The sequence below is a fragment of the Bufo bufo genome, chromosome 7, assembly GCF_905171765.1.
Source record: "Bufo bufo chromosome 7, aBufBuf1.1, whole genome shotgun sequence".
Taxonomy (NCBI): domain Eukaryota; kingdom Metazoa; phylum Chordata; class Amphibia; order Anura; family Bufonidae; genus Bufo; species Bufo bufo.
Window position 1 is genome coordinate 55,438,421 of NC_053395.1, and position 17,721 is coordinate 55,456,141.

Below are 17,721 nucleotides of genomic sequence, written 5' to 3' on the forward strand. Positions count from 1 at the left end.
TGCATAATCAGGTTTCTAAGCCAGGCTGCTGGTGCCGAATTCTACTTTTTTTTCTTTTTTTTTATTCAGTCGCAAATCTCTCCATAAAGGAGTTTTATGTATTCATCCCACCAAATATCTCCTTTTCTTCCATGAAAGCTCCATTTTCTGACAGTTGTTTTGGAAAATATTACTTTCAGCATTTCTTTGTCAATCTGAAGAATGAGCACTGAAGCTAAAAGCCTCGAGCCACACTGCTGTTATTAGGAGGCAGATAACAGAGGCACATTATTATGCCCCCCATATTAACAGAAACGTGACATGTCCTCTTGTGTTGATGCAAACCCCTGTAGTGAGCAAGCATTGCTCAGTGTGCGGTATTTGATATTACTAGCAGGTAACGTAATGTGTATTTGTAATGTGTCATTTATACACAATCTTTTCCCTTAAATCTATATACCAATGTGCTCAGCTCCTCCTGCTCTATAACACGCTGCCTGCAGCTCAGACATCACGCTCAACATGACAGGCCCCCATGTCATCTTATCAAAATGCAATGCAATCTGCAGCCAGCATGTAATAGAGCAGGAGGAACTGGGCAGATTGATATATAGTTTAATGCAGAGATAGCTGTCAATCACTGATAGGACCGCCTCCTGGACTTTAAAGCTCAGAATGAGCAGGAGCTTAAATTAATAAAATCTAAATTATACTAAATCTTTCCCATAAAAATATATATAGATCTGCTCAGCTCCTCCTGCTCTATAACATGGTGCCTGCAGCTGAGACACCAAGTTCAACTGGACAGATTCCCTTTAAAGTGTATGGCCATTGCCCTATTCAACATAAAAAATAAATCTGTATATAATTTTGCTGTCTTAATCATATCCTGTGGACATTTTTCACATTTCTGGTAATTAAAGCTAAAAAGGTTGGAAAATAACCTCCCCTGTGGTATGTCGCTCAAGGTCTCAGTGGCTGTGAAATGTGCATTATCCTTCAAACTCCCCTTCTAGTGGACCTTCCAGCCATTATCTGCTCTTTTGTGTAATGTTGGTTGGAATAATGCATCGCCCTGCTTCTGATTGATCAGGCCAGGCTCTGCACTGAATAAAGATGTTGAGGTCTCTCGGATAATATGCATATCAAGCACATTGTCATATAAGTGAAGTTATTTGTCTTACAGATACCATACGTTTGCAGAATGAAGCTGCATTAAAGTGAATATTTGCTCTTGGACACAATTTTATTTTTATTTTAAGTCCGTTATTAGTCATTGTGTAGATGTGATTATTATTTTTTTTCGACGGGTCAGAACCTAGTTTCCTCAATAATTTTGATTTGTTTTTGTTTTCCCCACAATTTCTGGCTACCAGTAGTCAACACTAGTAGGAGCATAGTTACTTAATGCACGCAGAGTTATTAATGATCGTATAGGGGTATTCAAACACAAGTAAAACAATGTTCTTAACCTGCAAATGGTTTAAAAAAATAATGGATCCTCCGTCGATCCCCTAACATGCCAATGGAGCACAGTGGGGACTTGGGCAATATCTGGTATGACCACCCTTTGCCCTCAAAACAGCATCAGTTCTACTAGATCCACTTACACACAGGTTTTGAAGGAACTTGGCAGGGAGGTTATTCCATTCACCTTGTCTGATCTTCTGTGGATGTACGGTAGATTTTCTCAAATCCTTCTGTCTCTTCATGTAGTCCCAGACAGACTCGATGTTGTTGAGATCAGGGCTCTGCAAGGGCCAAATCATCACTTTCAGGACTCGTACATTGAAGATAGCTCTTAGCGATGCATATTACTAATGTCTTTATAATTTATATATTGTTTCTGTGAATAAACCAATAATATGTATTAGCTTTCTAAGCATAGAAAATATCTATTCTCAATATAGTAAGGCTATAGCCGTTTACTATGGGTTTAATGAGGGAGAAAATAAAATAACTGAAGAAACAAATGTAGAAGTCACTCCTGGAATTTGAACCAGGAACACCTACATTGAAGGCTGACCACTTGCCTCCAGACTATAGCCTTATCACATTTAGAAAAGCGGGTTTTCAATACTCAGAAAGCTAATGCATTTTACTGGTGTCTTTATAATCATATATTGCTCCTGTGAATAAACCAGTAATATGTATTAGCTTTCTAAGCATAGAAAACCTTTATTCTCAACATGGTATGGCTATAGTAACTAGTGTATATGATATGTACATGCTAGGACACAGCTCTGCCCTCAGCATGATGATGTCTAGCCCTGTCAATCAAGGGAAGGGGGAAGTATGCAGAACACAGGGGTATTACAAAAGCAGCGCTCCATGGATTCAGCCCTGCCCCCTGGTGCTCCAATTTGCTCATTTGCATATGAATAAAATACAGATATCTCTGCAGCTGTTTAACATAAAGGACAAAAGAAAAGTATATTTTTAAAGGAAATCAACTTTATGCTGCCCATACTAACGGCAGAATAAAGTAGAGACAGGTTAGGTGATTTCAGAGGTCTGTCATTTATAAGTTAAAAGTAAGTGGTTGCCGAGAACCAACATCACAATCATTGCACACTGGGCCTGGAAAAGAGTCCCGGCCACCTGAGAAGAGTCCTGGTTATTCATGAATTCCTGCTGATGACTGACAGTCTTCTACCTAGTTTTCTCCCTTTTTCTCTAGAAGAGAACTGACAATCATCAGCAGGTGGACGGAGAGATTTTGAATAACCAGGACTCTTCTCAGGTAGACTGGACTCTTTTCAAGGCCTGAGCTGCAATGATTATGATGCTGGTTCTCAGCAACCACTTACTTTTAGCTCATGAGTGACACACCGCTGAGATCAGCATTTCTGTCACTACTTTATGCTGCCCTCAGTGAGATCAGCATAAATTTGATGACAGGTTCCCTTTCATCAGCATGATAACCCCACCAGGCAGTATGGTTTAATGGGGTTGATCATGCTGACAGAGGCTCTTTAAAGGGGCCATCTGATTTATTTTTTATTTATCTTTATTTCCTTAAGAACTTTTTATTCATACATATTTAAAGCTGCTTACCGGGCCACAGCTGCACTCCTGGTCCAATGTGTGATATTACCCATAGAACACAATAGTGAACCCTGCTTTTGTTTCTTACAGGTTTATGTCAGGATTAAGGATTACGAATGGAACATTTATAGGAGGTATGCCGAGTTCCGGAGTTTACATCACAAGCTGCAAAGTAAATATCCGCACGTGAGAAACTTTCACTTTCCACCAAAGAAAGCTATTGGGAACAAGGTATTTCCTTTCGGATAATTTAATAATTTGTATAATTTAGTATTCAACCACAGTTCATTTAGGGATTGTGCACATTTGTAATGTTTTACTTTGATTAGGATACCATTTCTTACATGTACATGGGAAACCCTTTTACTGTGCTGAGGGTTGTGGGGGGAAAAAAAAGTACAAATGAGCTTAAAGGGGTTGTCTGACCCCCAGGCTCAAACCTGTTATTGCCTGGAATACATTTAGAGTAAAATAAAAAAGCCACTCCCCATTCTGGTGCTGAGGGTCCCGTCGCCACAGCTACTGATCCCCAGTGGACCGGAGGTGTGAAGCCGTGCCCCTCATCACATGCACTGCTGCATGCATTCACTATCCGCAGTGATGACATGTCCCCAAGTAGCACATTGAGGCCAGAGAATGGCTGCAGTGGTGCATGTGATGACGGATGGGACGTCACACTTCTAGCCCAAAGGGGACATGCCACTGGAGTGGAGCGCTGGTGAACAGGTAAGTGGCTTTTATTTTTCTGTTAAATGCATTCCAGGCAAAAACTGATTTAAGCTTGGGGGTCGGGCAACGCTGTAAAATCCTTTGCAAAAGACTATTTTCCCATCTACAACCTCTACTGCCCACAACACTACTCCTCCTGGTAGTGACATTACGTCACATCACATGACCATAGCAGCGAACCATAAAATGATGGAAAAAAAACACCTCTACTGCCCAAAACACCACTCCTCCTGGTAGGGACGTCACCTCACATGACCATAGCAGCCAACTAAAAAATGATGAAATAAAAAACACTGACCGGGACTAATAACCTTGATTTGTATTGCTGGGAGTATGTTGGACACACTAACGAGTCAGCAAAAAAAGAAATGGTAATGCACTGCATATATAAGGTCTAAAAACTTGTGTGAAAAAAGTATAAAGTATGCGGCACTCACCTAAAATCTGGACTTTATTCCAGCATTAAAATATAATGGGTAACAGGAAGCGGGTTATAACATAAGGCAACAGACGTTTTGTGAACCCAAACCCACGCAAAATGGCTGTTGCCTTATGTTACACCCCACGTCCTGTTACCCATTGTATTTTAATGTTGGAGTAAGGCTACACGCACACGAACGTATTTTGTTTCCGTGTCTGTTCCGTTTTTTTTTGCGGATAGGATGCGGCCCCATTCATTTCAATGGGTCAGTAAAAAATGCGGACAGCACACTGTGTCCATTCCGTAGCCCCACAAAAAAAATGGAACATGTCCAATTCTTGTCCATTTTAGGCATTGTTACAATGGATCTGCAAAAAAAACGGATGGCATATGGACGTCATCCGTTTTTGTTTTTTTTTGCGGATCCGCAATTTGTGGACCGCAAAGCACATATGGTCGTGTGCATGAGGCCTAAAGTGCAGATTTTAGGTGAGTGCCAAACCATAAAATGGCCCTGTGATATCACTATCCGGAGAATCGGCAGAGAGGGATGTGAAAACCTCTTTAAAGGCGTTGTGTAAGTTTGAAGAGGGAGGTTTTGCAAACTAACCCCCTTGGCCAGACCTGTGAAGGAAAGCCTACTTACCTGCTTTCCAGCGCTGGTTCCCTGCTTCTTCTCTTCCAGGCCTGGGCTGCAGCAGTGACCTGCTCCCCTTACGTCCCGTGACCATTTGTCATGATGCAAGGGAAGCAGGTAACCACTGCAGCCAGCGATTGGCTGCGGGCGGCGTCAAACTGGATGTTTACGATGAGGGGAGTGCAGCGGAGCAGCAGAGGCCTGGAAAAGAAGGAACGGGGAGCCAGCGCCGGAAACAGGTAACTAAGCTTCCCTTCACAGGTGTGGCCAAGAGGAGGAGTTGAAAAATAAGGGGAACTGCCATGAAAAAGGCAACCAGATCCAGTGCCCTAGCCCTATTTACCTCTCATGCCCTTTTATCTACTGATTGGTCAGCCCTGATACATACATTTATTTTTGTGACCAAAATATATCCAAAAAGGCAGAGAATTCCCGTATATAGAGTATGTGAAATATATACTGTACTTCTCTACCCTTTAAAATCCACTTCTAGATTTTTCAAAAACCAGAAAAATTCCAGCACTGCATCAGAAAATACAAAAAGGGGGGGCACAACCTCAAAAGGGTTGTCAGGGTGTCGGGTCAGATCTGCTCTTAGAAGTCTAAACATATCTTTCACGTTTGTGGTGGGGATATATTCCAGCTCGTACTAAATGCCTGTCCTCTCATTCAAATGATTCCATGTAAAACTTATTTTCCCTGTATCAACACATGCATGGGAAAGGAGCATCTGACATTAATGTCCAAAGGCATTTGCCAGAGATTTTGAGAGCTGGACCAGGGTCAATGAAATGTTCACATTAAAGGGGATGTCTGTAATAAGACTACATACCTTTAACTTTGAAAAACATTTAGATGAGAATTTCACAGCTGAATATGTAACAGGGAAAGGGATTTTCCAGGGCCCACTGGGACCCAGCAACCCACCCTCTCAAAGTTTCTTGGAACAGCCTCTCTGGAACCCAGTCAGGTAATTCTCCGCCTCAGAAAATCCTACATCCGCCGACATCACGTCCTCTACCAGGTTCTCGGTCTGGTTTTTGGATGGGGACTTCACTTCCGAAGCCAAGGACATGGAGGACACTGTGTACCGGACCAGAACTATTTGTCTCCCTGGCACATGCGCAAACTCCTGAATCTGCGCATGCGCCCAGGAGACAAGTTATTCTGGCCCGGCCCATAGCGCCTTCTATGTCCTGGGCTGCGGAAGTGATGTCACCATCCATAGACGAGACAAGAAACCTGGTAACGGACATGGTGTTGACAGATGCAGGATTTTACGAAGAGAAGTGTCGCTAGACCGGGTTCCATGGCGGTCGATCAGCGCAGCTTCAGGATGGTAAGTAAGCAGAAACTTTGTTCTGCAGGCAAGATATGACTAATTAAGGTTGGTTGCTGAATCTAAGAGAACCCCTTTACATATATTGTTGTAGGGAGACTATTACTCTGTACAACATAGAAGAAAGACATTGGTGGAAAAATATGGATAAGTTGTCCTCAGGAAATCATATAACTAATGTGTCACCTACCAGCAGCGCAGCAGTACCAGTTACTTGTAGCTCCAGTTCATGTCTATTACATTATTAAAGAAATCAGCGTTTTCCTTGTGCACTAAACATTTTGCAGCCACCTCCAGTGAGGAAAAGACCTGTCATTCCAATTACTTTTATTTCCCATGTAATTAAGTAGGAAATGTTTGCTTGACTTACCGTATAGTTTGTTAGTACACACTCTGAGGAGCCTGGTTACCGTTTTTTTGTGGGAATTAAATTTGAAAGGGGCTTTTATCATCTCAGATATTTATGGCATATCACTAGGATATGCCACCAATGTTGGATAGGTGCGGGTGCTCTAAAAAGACAGAGACACTTTTTGCAGTGGTTCTCTGCCCGAGCTCTTGAACAGGGGGTCTCTCTTCTTTGTGCCCTTTTAATAGCTATATGGGCCATAGACACAATGGACAGGAGCTGGCCCCATTGAGTTCTATGGGAGAGTTTTCTAGGCATGTTGTGTGCCCTGTGCAGAGGTCAGGAGGGAGTAGATAAGCTGTAATATACCCTATTGTTAACAGTGGATCCTGTGTTATCTATATAGAGGTGTTACTTGTCATTGTAATTTTGTCTGTGGTGATAATGATAATGTCTACTGAAAACGTATACATTTTATTTAATATAGATAGTGACATGGAAAACTAAAAGAAACTCACCAAAATTAAAAAAACATGTGTAAAGAGGACCTGTCACCACTCCTGACATGTTTGTTGTAGTAGTTACTTGCATTCCTCATGTAATAACAATTCTGGAGCATCGGGTTTAATGACTTGTTGTGCCATATCCTTTATCATTCCTTCTAGAAGTTATGAATAAATAGCCAGCAGCTTGCAGTAAAGGTATAGATGGGTGTTACTAGTTGGGGTTGTCCCTACATAGTCTGACACCAGCAGCACTGATTAGACAGAGTGAGACACACCTAATACTGGTAACACCCAGCAGTACCTTTACTGCAGACTGCTGGAAATTTATTTGTAAACTTCTAGCAGGGAGAATGCAGGAATGGGACATCATAGAGTAGATGCTCCAGAATTAGTATTAATAGGGAATGCAAGTAGTTACTAAAACAGACATGTCAGGAGAGGTTGTATAGTGAGGTCAGGCAGCACTGCGCGTTAGTCGGCAGGTGCTCGGTCTTGCGGATGTAATCCCGAAGTCTGCACAACGAGGAAAAACCGGCACTCCAATTTTCTTTGCTCAAAAGGATTTACAGGGAGTGCAGAATTATTAGGCAAGTTGTATTTTTGAGGATTAATTTTATTATTGAACAACAACCATGTTCTCAATAGACCCAAAAAACTCATTAATATCAAAGCTGAATATTTTTGGAAGTAGTTTTTAGTTTGTTTTTAGTTTTAGCTATTTTAGGGGGATATCTGTGTGTGCAGGTGACTATTACTGTGCATAATTATTAGGCAACTTAACAAAAAACAAATATATACCCATTTGAATTATTTATTTTTACCAGTGAAACCAATATAACACCTCAACATTCACAAATATACATTTCTGACATTCAAAAACAAAACAAAAACAAATCAGTGACCAATATAGCCACCTTTCTTTGCAAGGACACTCAAAAGCCTGCCATCCATGGATTCTGTCAGTGTTTTGATCTGTTCACCATCAACATTGCGTGCAGCAGCAACCACAGCCTCCCAGACACTGTTCAGAGAGGTGTACTGTTTTCCCTCCTTGTAAATCTCACATTTGATGATGGACCACAGGTTCTCAATGGGGTTCAGATCAGGTGAACAAGGAGGCCATGTCATTAGATTTTCTTCTTTTATACCCTTTCTTGCCAGCCACGCTGTGGAGTACTTGGACGCGTGTGATGGAGCATTGTCCTGCATGAAAATCATGTTTTTCTTGAAGGATGCAGACTTCTTCCTGTACCACTGCTTGAAGAAGGTGTCTTCCAGAAACTGGCAGTAGGACTGGGAGTTGAGCTTGACTCCATCCTCAACCCGAAAAGGCCCCACAAGCTCATCTTTGATGATACCAGCCCAAACCAGTACTCCACCTCCACCTTGCTGGCGTCTGAGTCGGACTGGAGCTCTCTGCCTTTTACCAATCCAGCCACGGGCCCATCCATCTGGCCCATCAAGACTCACTCTCATTTCATCAGTCCATAAAACCTTAGAAAAATCAGTCTTGAGATATTTCTTGGCCCAGTCTTGACGTTTCAGCTTGTGTGTCTTGTTCAGTGGTGGTCGTCTTTCAGCCTTTCTTACCTTGGCCATGTCTCTGAGTATTGCACACCTTGTGCTTTTGGGCACTCCAGTGATGTTGCAGCTCTAAAATATGGCCAAACTGGTGGCAAGTGGCATCTTGGCAGCTGCACGCTTGACTTTTCTCAGTTCATGGGCAGTTATTTTGCGCCTTGGTTTTTCCACACGCTTCTTGCGACCCTGTTGACTATTTTGAATGAAACGCTTGATTGTTCGATGATCACGCTTCAGAAGCTTTGCAATTTTAAGAGTGCTGCATCCCTCTGCAAGATATCTCACTATTTTTGACTTTTCTGAGCCTGTCAAGTCCTTCTTTTGACCCATTTTGCCAAAGGAAAGGAAGTTGCCTAATAATTATGCACACCTGATATAGGGTGTTGATGTAATTAGACCACACCCCTTCTCATTACAGAGATGCACATCACCTAATATGCTTAATTGGTAGTAGGCTTTCGAGCCTATACAGCTTGGAGTAAGACAACATGCATAAAGAGGATGATGTGGTCAAAATACTCATTTGCCTAATAATTCTGCACGCAGTGTATTGGTCACTCATGTGACGCGCGTTTCGACACTCACAGGTGTCCTTTTCAACCAGAAAGTGAGCAGCAGTATACTGCTGCTCACTTTCTGTTTGAAAAAGACACCTGTGAGTGTCGAAACGCGCGTCACATGAGTGACCAATAAATCCTTTGATGTCAGGAGAGGTGACAGGTCCTCTTTAAAGAAGCACTCTGTTTTGTTTTGTTTTTTTTACATATAATGACAACTCACCTCCAGTATTCTAGCAGTGTAAGTTGTTACATGCTAACTCAGTTGTATCCATAAATTTTGACCCTTTTCCTCATGGGAATCTGGTCCACCAGCTCAGAGCTTGCTCTAATGCAGGGGTAGGCAACCTCCGACACTCCAGCTGTTGTGCAACTACAACTCCCAGCATGCATACTGGCTCTGCTCTTCTCAGAACTTTCAAAGAAATTAATGGAGGGTTTTGTAATTTCACAACAACTGGAGTGCCGAAAGTTGCTAACCCCCCCTGCTCTTAGTGTAAATAGAAATTTGGTCTTTGTGTATGGCTGACTTCATGTGAAGTACACAATGACATCATCACTAATCAAATCCCTCCTGGCAGCTCTCAGACCCCTCCCCACCCTCCATGTTCCTCTCTATATCCCTGTATTCCATTGAATATATAATGTTTCCGCTATCTAAAGGACCAGGAATGGAGATATATAGTAGGTAAGTCTATTATATAAACCTTCTGACTCGCACTGCCTGTACTATCTGTGTGTGATGACTATCCAGTTTAGTTCTATTAGATTTACCTTTACATGGCCTCCTGCAGCTGACAGGGGAGAGTGATGACAGGAGAGAGGGCAGACAGGCTCAAGCTACATCTCATAGGATAACATGGAGACCCTGCAATACGAGGGGACATCTGTTCTGTGTCACTGATCTGTCATGGCTGCCCTTACACAGAGCAGTGCAGTGTGGTGAGACTCTGCCCCATCTGTCCCTGTGAAGCCAGGCATGATGGGAAATGTAGGATTTATTAAGAGAACCATTTTTGAGCGGAAGAAGGAATCAAGATGGACACTGGAGGCTGGGGTCTGATCTGAGGTCTTATTTATATTGAGACTCTTATGTGAGGTTTGATTGTGGATTATTTACATTGGTGTCTGAGCTGAGGTCTGATTGTGGGTCTGATCTCAGGTCTTATTGGGGTCTTATTCACTTTGGGGGCGTGATTGCTGGTATGATCTGAGGTCTATTGAAAAAGATTTTCTTCTTATTGTCCTCCTCTAAATCCTAGGTGCGTCATATAGGGTGAAAAATCCGGTAGCTGTGGTTCACCTGAATCTCGTCTGTTGGTTCACTTGTGCTTGCCTGTTACAGCCCCCTTGTGAGACTGTTAAATTGTTTAAACAAAGTGTTATCAGATAAAAAAATACACATTTTTTTTTTGTTGAGGAAAAAACACACATTCAATCGAAAAAATTGTAAAAATTAAATCTCCTCCACATATTTGCAATCTCTGCCTCTGTAACGACCTGCACTAGGCAATTATCATGTAATTTATCCTAAACTGTGAATGCCGAAAAAAGGCAGAATTGCTGCTTTTTGTTTTTTCGCCATCAAAAAACTGAATAAAAAGATATCAAAAAGTGTTCTGTAACCCAAAATGATACCGATGAAAACTACAAGTCATCGTTGACAGAAAAATATATATATATGTATTTGGTATTGCTGTAATCGTACTGACCCACAGAATGAAGTTATCATGTTATTTATCCTGCAAAGTGAATACCACAAAATTTATAATGTAAAAACTCTGGGGCGGTATTGCTGTTTTTTCCCAACCCCTTCCCAGAAAGTTAGGCTAGTTTCATACTAGCATTCGGCATCTTTGGCAGGAAGAAGCCTTCCAGATCTCTCTGCATTCTGGAACTGCCATAAGCAACTGCATTGCCGTTGGTTCATTCCCCATTATAGTCACCTGATCTAAAAACGCTACTGTGAAACTAGCCTTAATCAGTAATTATTAGAGTTGAGCAAAGCGAGCTTCAGATGCTTAATCCGAAGTCGCTTCGTTCAAAACTTCGGAATAATACTGTACAGAGATTCGTCTCAGTACAGTATTAGAATGTATGGGCTCCGATGAGCCGAAGTAAGGTATTCACGAAGTCGCGCGTGACTTTGTTGAATAACTTCGGTAGTTGATTTTTAAAACTAGTACCTTGGAACCGAATTGGAGTTCGTTTACAAGTTTTCAAGTGGTTTTCCACTTAAAAAATCAACTACCGAAGTTATTCAACGAAGTCACGCTGGAATAACCAACTTCGGCTCATCGGAGCCCATACATTCTAATACTGTACAGAGATTCCTTACAGTATTATTTCAAAGTTTTGAATGAAGTGACTTCGGATTAAGCATCCGAAGCTTACTTCGCTCAACTCTAGTAATTATGTATACTCCAAAATGCCACCATTAAAAACTACAACTTGTCTTGCAAAAAAACAAGCAATAAAGCTACACTGACGGAAAAATAAAAAAGTTATAGCTCTCGGAAGGCGACAATGAAAAAATTTTGAAGCCCAAAACAGGCTGGTCACTAAGGGTTTAAGAAAAAGTAGCCTCGGATTTACAATAGAAAAAGAGTGGGACACATTTGCTAAGGCACTTGCGACTATTTTATGCCTAAACTAGCCGTAAGTCCCTCTTTTTTAACTGGCTATGCGACAATATTTAGTCGCACGACTGGGTGTATGCCGTGTTCACCAGTTGAGTGTGATGAGGCGTGTCAAGGCTCGTGCCAGGGCTGGGACTCCAGCCCCGGCAAATTTACTAACACTTACGTTTAGAAACCGGCGTAAATGTTAACAAAAAACTACGCCAACCAGGGTTTGCTGTAGTTTTTACACGAGATACAAGGACTGCCACAGATGCGCCTAATTTATGCCTCGTTGTCAATTAAATAAATCTAACGGCAGCGCAAGGGAGAAACTAAGTCTAAGTAAGTATACACTTAGAAACTAAGTATAGAAAGCCGTTTTTAGTAAATGTGCCCAGTGTGTTAGTCAGGTGAACCACAGCGATGTGTCTACAAACAGTTGGATGGGGAGGTCACTGCTGACAGATTCCCTTTAAATGTATTTTTTCTGCCATGTCGATGTGATTGAATTGAAAAAATGTCAGCGAATAGAGAAGATAAATCTTGCACTGATGAAGTTTGCAAGTAATTTTACTATCTGTCTGAAAATTTCAACGTTATGTATTTTTGTTATATGAGAATACTTTACATGTCAGTAAGATGATGAGAATGTCAAATCCCGGGTGAAATGCTTCTTATATACTAAAGTTTTAAAATACTTTAAGCCTTAATGTGAATATTCACACTTTTTTATCTAAATAAGTTCAACATTGGGTTATTTCATTAAAAGGGTTGTCCGGGCTATAGCTATTGATGAGTTATCCTCAGGTTACGTCATCAAAATCAGAACAGCGGGGGTCCGACTCCCGGTATCCCCACCGATCAGCTGTTTGAAGCCCTGCGTTCTCTTCAATATTTACCTGCACACCGTCTCCCGTGTAGCTGTGGTGTAGTGTACTTATGGCTTCCTTTCCCGTTCTCTTGAATGGGAAGAGTAGCGAGCAAGATAGGTGGGGGTGCCAAAAGTCAGACCCCGGGTGATCTGATTTTGATGACTTATCCTGAGAATAGGTGCAACAACCGGTCATCTGAATAAGGTAGAAGTAAACAAGATGGGAAAAAAAAAACTAGAAAAAGATTAGAGCAGAACCAGTCACCTAGAAAAGGATACAGAATAATAAGAAATAGAAAAAATAAAATAAGGGGAGGGGAGGTAGGGAAGAGTGACTGGGGGAAGGGGGGGGGGCACATCGTGGTAAGACGCTCAAATTATGCAGATTGAAGATAGGAAGGTAGAGGGTTGTTGGAATTCCATCCAATTAAACCAGATTCTGTGGAACCTGCCATATGTATGATGGAGGAAGAATGTCAGGTTCTCCATGAACATGTCATTTATTGTTAAAAACCGTAGAGCAATTGAAGGGGGTCCCTTTGATTCCACAGTATAGGAAAGCATGATTACTATATCTTTAAAGGGATCTTTATGGGGACTGATGAAGAGCTCCAAATTCACTGCTTTCACACAGCCATATAGTTACATACACGGGTTGTCAGGATTTTACATAATGGTCTGTGCTCACAGTAGGCCATCACTATGTGATCAGAGGGGATTATACACCCCCCACTGATCAGATGTTCTGCAGTAGTCCTGGCCATTCATTTCAATTGAAGCAGCACTGCAGTAGCCAGTCCATCCACTACACAGTGGGGGGAGCTATGTAGTTTTGACGCCAGAGCTACTTCCAAACAACTGCTTGGCCAGGGTACCTATCCTGAGGATGGGCGATCACTTATAAAATACTGATCAAACCCTTTAAAAGTGTTGCCCAGCTAGATAAAAAGATCTTTTATTATTTTACATTTTTTTTAATAACTAAACAAACTAATGTACAGTACTTTCATTCTGAATGCCATGGCCTGATTTCAGATGCTTTTTCTTGGTCCCGGAAGCTTTACTTCCGCCTTTGTTTGGGCACAGGTGATGTATTGAAGCATGCTGGATGTCTTGATCTGTCATAAGTAAAACCAGTTCTCTTCTCTGTCTCCACATTACCCATAATGAAGAAGGGAGCTGGCTTAGCTAATGAACTTAGCCAGACAGCCAGCCCCCTTCATTGATAAAGAATGGAGAAAGAAGCTTTCTACCCATGTCAGAACTAACACAGCATTGGAACCCATTCAAGTGAATGGGAGCTGTGCTGTGGTCAGTGAATCACGGACATGTGCCGTCCATGTTTTCAACTGAAAGCACGCGTATCCTTTGATTGTGTGCATTCACACATCCGTGATTTACCACATTCTGGGGTTACACCACAGAAGCATTGCCCTATTTTTATCCTTGTTTTTGGATCCATCATCCCCATTAAAGTCTATTGGTCAGTGAAAATATAAGAACACAACACGCACTCCTATTTCGTCTGTGTCTCATGATCATTACTAGAAGATGCTCTTGAAATTTATTTTTATCTGGGCAGTGTCCATGGAATACGGGTGATACACAAGGACGGAAAACGGACACATGGACCAAACACAGATCCTTCATGGACATTTTCAGAGCTGAATCACTGACCTTCTTGTCACTGATGTCATCACGGTCTTGTGAATGGGGACTAAATCTCTCCCGCCGTCTGGACATAATTTTTGTGCGGAAAACAAGTTTACAGAAACTCCACCACAAAATCAATAAAATGTTCTCTGATGTGTTTTTCACCTCCCTTCCTCCTTTCAGTTTTTTTTTTTTATAATATTCCTGGTCCAAACTGGTGTAGAAAACTACTTTTCAAATACCCTGTTTTTTGTGCATGCTGATGTAGCAGATAGTGGTGGTTTAGCATTTGGAACCTCCCTCGATTAGTCAGAGTGGATGTTGCTCTTTAGGGTCCAGCCTCAGTGCGTTACATGAACGCATACTGATTTCAATGGAGACATTGTGTGTTATGCTTCATTTTCCCTGTGGGGGTGCTGTAGGGAACGCAACACTCCTTGTCAGGTTCCCCGGTGCTTATGACAGCTAATGACTGGGGTTCCTGCAGCAGCAGATCCTGTCATCAGCTTATTATTGGTTGACCTAACAAAAAAATTCCCACGCGAACAGCCCCTTTAATACGCGGTCTCCTTCAGAGGTGAGTCAGGAAAGTCTCCTTGTTTGCAGGCATCAGAACAGATTGTGCAGTACGTACTTTTCTTCCAGAACAAGGCAAGGTTATCCAGTGTTGTTTTCTGTTTTAGATGAAGCAATTTATTTCTGAGAAGGCAGGGAGATGGAAATGGCCTCTTAGAAATGCAGCTGGGTCACAGAAGGGCCATACTTTTAATAGCCTGGTTATAAAATATGGCAAAGCATTTCAGAAATAACTATAGACTATTAAACCCCCTTATGATTTTATTCATTAGAAAGCCTGTTCAAAAAGCTCCAGGTATCGGTAAACGGGCAAATTATTTTCAGTGCAGCTTCTCGAAGCTCCTGTAACATTTTTTTTTTTTGGTCCATGTCTTTGTGTTCGGTGTCAGAGTTGTGATCTTACCATGAGCGATACTTATACTAGTCTTAAGATTAAGATCTTCTTGACCAGAGGTGTAATTGGACATTCAAGCCCCACGCCCAGACATTAAATAAGTTTATAGTTCTGGAATCCTGGTATGTTGGATCGACCCATTGGGTCTTCTTAGACACAAGTTTCCAGGTACAACTCCAAACTTTGCAACCTGTGATTTCCCACCACAGTGATTATTGCAGGGATTGTTAAAAAATAACAAAAGAAGACTTACTGACCTGTCCATTCCCCCTCTATTCCAGTTCCATTGCTGTCTGCAAATCTTTGTTCCGAGGCCAGTGACTGGCAGCAGCGATCACATAGTCGCCAACATCATTGCTGCAGCTCCATGTCACAGCAAGAGCCCATGCCTTCCATTGTTAACAAAGCCTTGCTTCCTTCCCATTGCTCTTGATTGATATTTCCCTTTCCTCCCGCTTCATGCATCCCTTCTCTGAAATCTTGCACGGGCACAGTATACAGCCAAGTCTTAAATTACCCAAGGAGGTTGCCACTTCCAGAAATGGTGCCACACTTGTCCATGGGTTGTGTCTGCTTTTGCAGCTCTACTCCATAGAACTAAATGACACTCTGGCTACTTTCACATATGCAGTAAAGGTTCCTCTTCCAGAACAGCCTGCCGGAGTTCACCGGGTCCAGCCTAGCCGGATAGGGCCATGCACCGCCAGACCCCATTGAGTATAATGGGATCCAACAGGGATTCAGACAGTTTCCAACATGATCTCTGTGTTTTAGCCAGACAAACAACAGTGCATACCCCTGTTTTGTTCCCACTGACATTGGGTGCTCATGTCGGAAAGTGGTCGTATCCCCACCGGATCCCATTACAGTCAATGGGCTCCGGTGTTGAATGGCAGTATTCAGCTAGGCTGGATTCAGTGTACTCTGACAGGCTGTTCCTCTGTCGGGACAGCCTGCCGGATACCTTTACTATAGATGTGAAACTTGCCTATGGTATAATACCACATATAAACCATACACAAGTGTGGTGTTTTTGGAAGAAAGCAACCATGTTTTTCTGATCTAGGACAATCCCTTTACATATTACTCTAGGTATGTGAACATGCATTTTAAAAGGTGGTCCCACCTGGGTAACCCTGTTACAATGGTGATCAACAGATGACGATGTGTCTGTCTAGTTTAGCGATTGGCTGTTAGAGAAGGTCATTTTATAATAACTCATTTTCCTTGCATCTGCACCTGCAGGGAAATTTAGTATTCATGATGCCTATTCAAATAAAGAGGCAATCGTGTAAATCATAGACCTGTTAGAGAGAAACCTATTTTTACATTCAAATGCTGTGCTATGGCATATGGAAAGATTACATGCTTGCCATAAAAGTTTATGGAGGGGGAGGAGTAGGAATAAGCTGCTAGAGGGGGAAAAAGGCATTTAGTATGATATATATTACAAAGTTTCTTATATTGATTTATACCATATTTGTTCGAATGTAAGTGACCATATAAGTAGGACTGTAGCCATATTACCATCTCACTAGCAATGTTCAACTTGTATCCACATCAGTGCAATTGTTACTGTTCAGGGCTGAACAAATCCTAGGATCCAGGCAGCCGATGTGACTAGATTATTTGTGCTTGCACCTAATTTTTTCCATTGTCTTCTGTTCATGTCTATGGAAGCTGTTATTGCTCTGGTTACATAGTGGTCAAATTGGTTCACCAAGTATCGAGTAATTCATTTACCCATACGGTACATTATGCAAAAGGTCTACCTATTTTGTCAGATTTGGAGAAGAGACTGCTGAGAAATTATGATGAAAGTATTATAACTTTTGGAACTGCAGCTTCCTTATGAATATGATGTAATCGTGTACGATCCCAGCTCTACTCAAGTTTCGGTTTTAGTACTGCATAAATGCAACCGTTTAGTAATCTTTTCAAGCCTTTAAGATTGCACAAAAATGGCTAGCTTTTCATTTCATGTTCATGCATACTTTGAGTGCGTGAAATTGACAATGAAAAGGGAGCCAAATTTCAGTTTGCAATTACATATAAGCCTTTCTAGCGACAAATGGAAAAATCACATGTTGCTCTTTCATCTTGATGTGCAACTGACATTGATCAGCTGCGCCTTTCCAATATTTCTTTGTCTTTTGAAAGTAAATAGGGATTTTGTAGCGAGAATACAGCAGGGCACAAATACTGAATTTACTAATATCCAGGAACCTCAATAAAGAGAGGACATAGAGCCAGCAAGAGATGCCATAAAGTGTGGTCATTGGTGAAACCTGTAGGCTCTCCTGACTTGCTTGATTTATTAAAATATGTGTATTCCAATTATATATTAATTCTGGAGCATGTTTTCTTACAGCTCTATGTTATTCCTGCTAGAAATGGATGAATAAATTGACAACTGTCTGTTACCATTTTCCTAGTCTAAGGTTACAGTAGCAAGAAACA

The 17,721-nt window shown here is 41.6% G+C and overlaps 1 protein-coding gene across 1 annotated transcript in view; it reads left to right on the plus strand.

Annotated features, from left to right (window-relative positions):
* The window catches only part of SNX29 (sorting nexin 29), a 581,792-nt gene that overhangs the window by 419,839 nt on the left and 144,232 nt on the right, over positions 1 to 17,721 (plus strand). Inside the window, exon 19 of the mRNA XM_040441656.1 lies at positions 3,118 to 3,258. Coding sequence (XP_040297590.1) covers positions 3,118 to 3,258 — 141 coding nt within the window. The remainder of the gene's footprint in view (positions 1 to 3,117; positions 3,259 to 17,721) is intronic.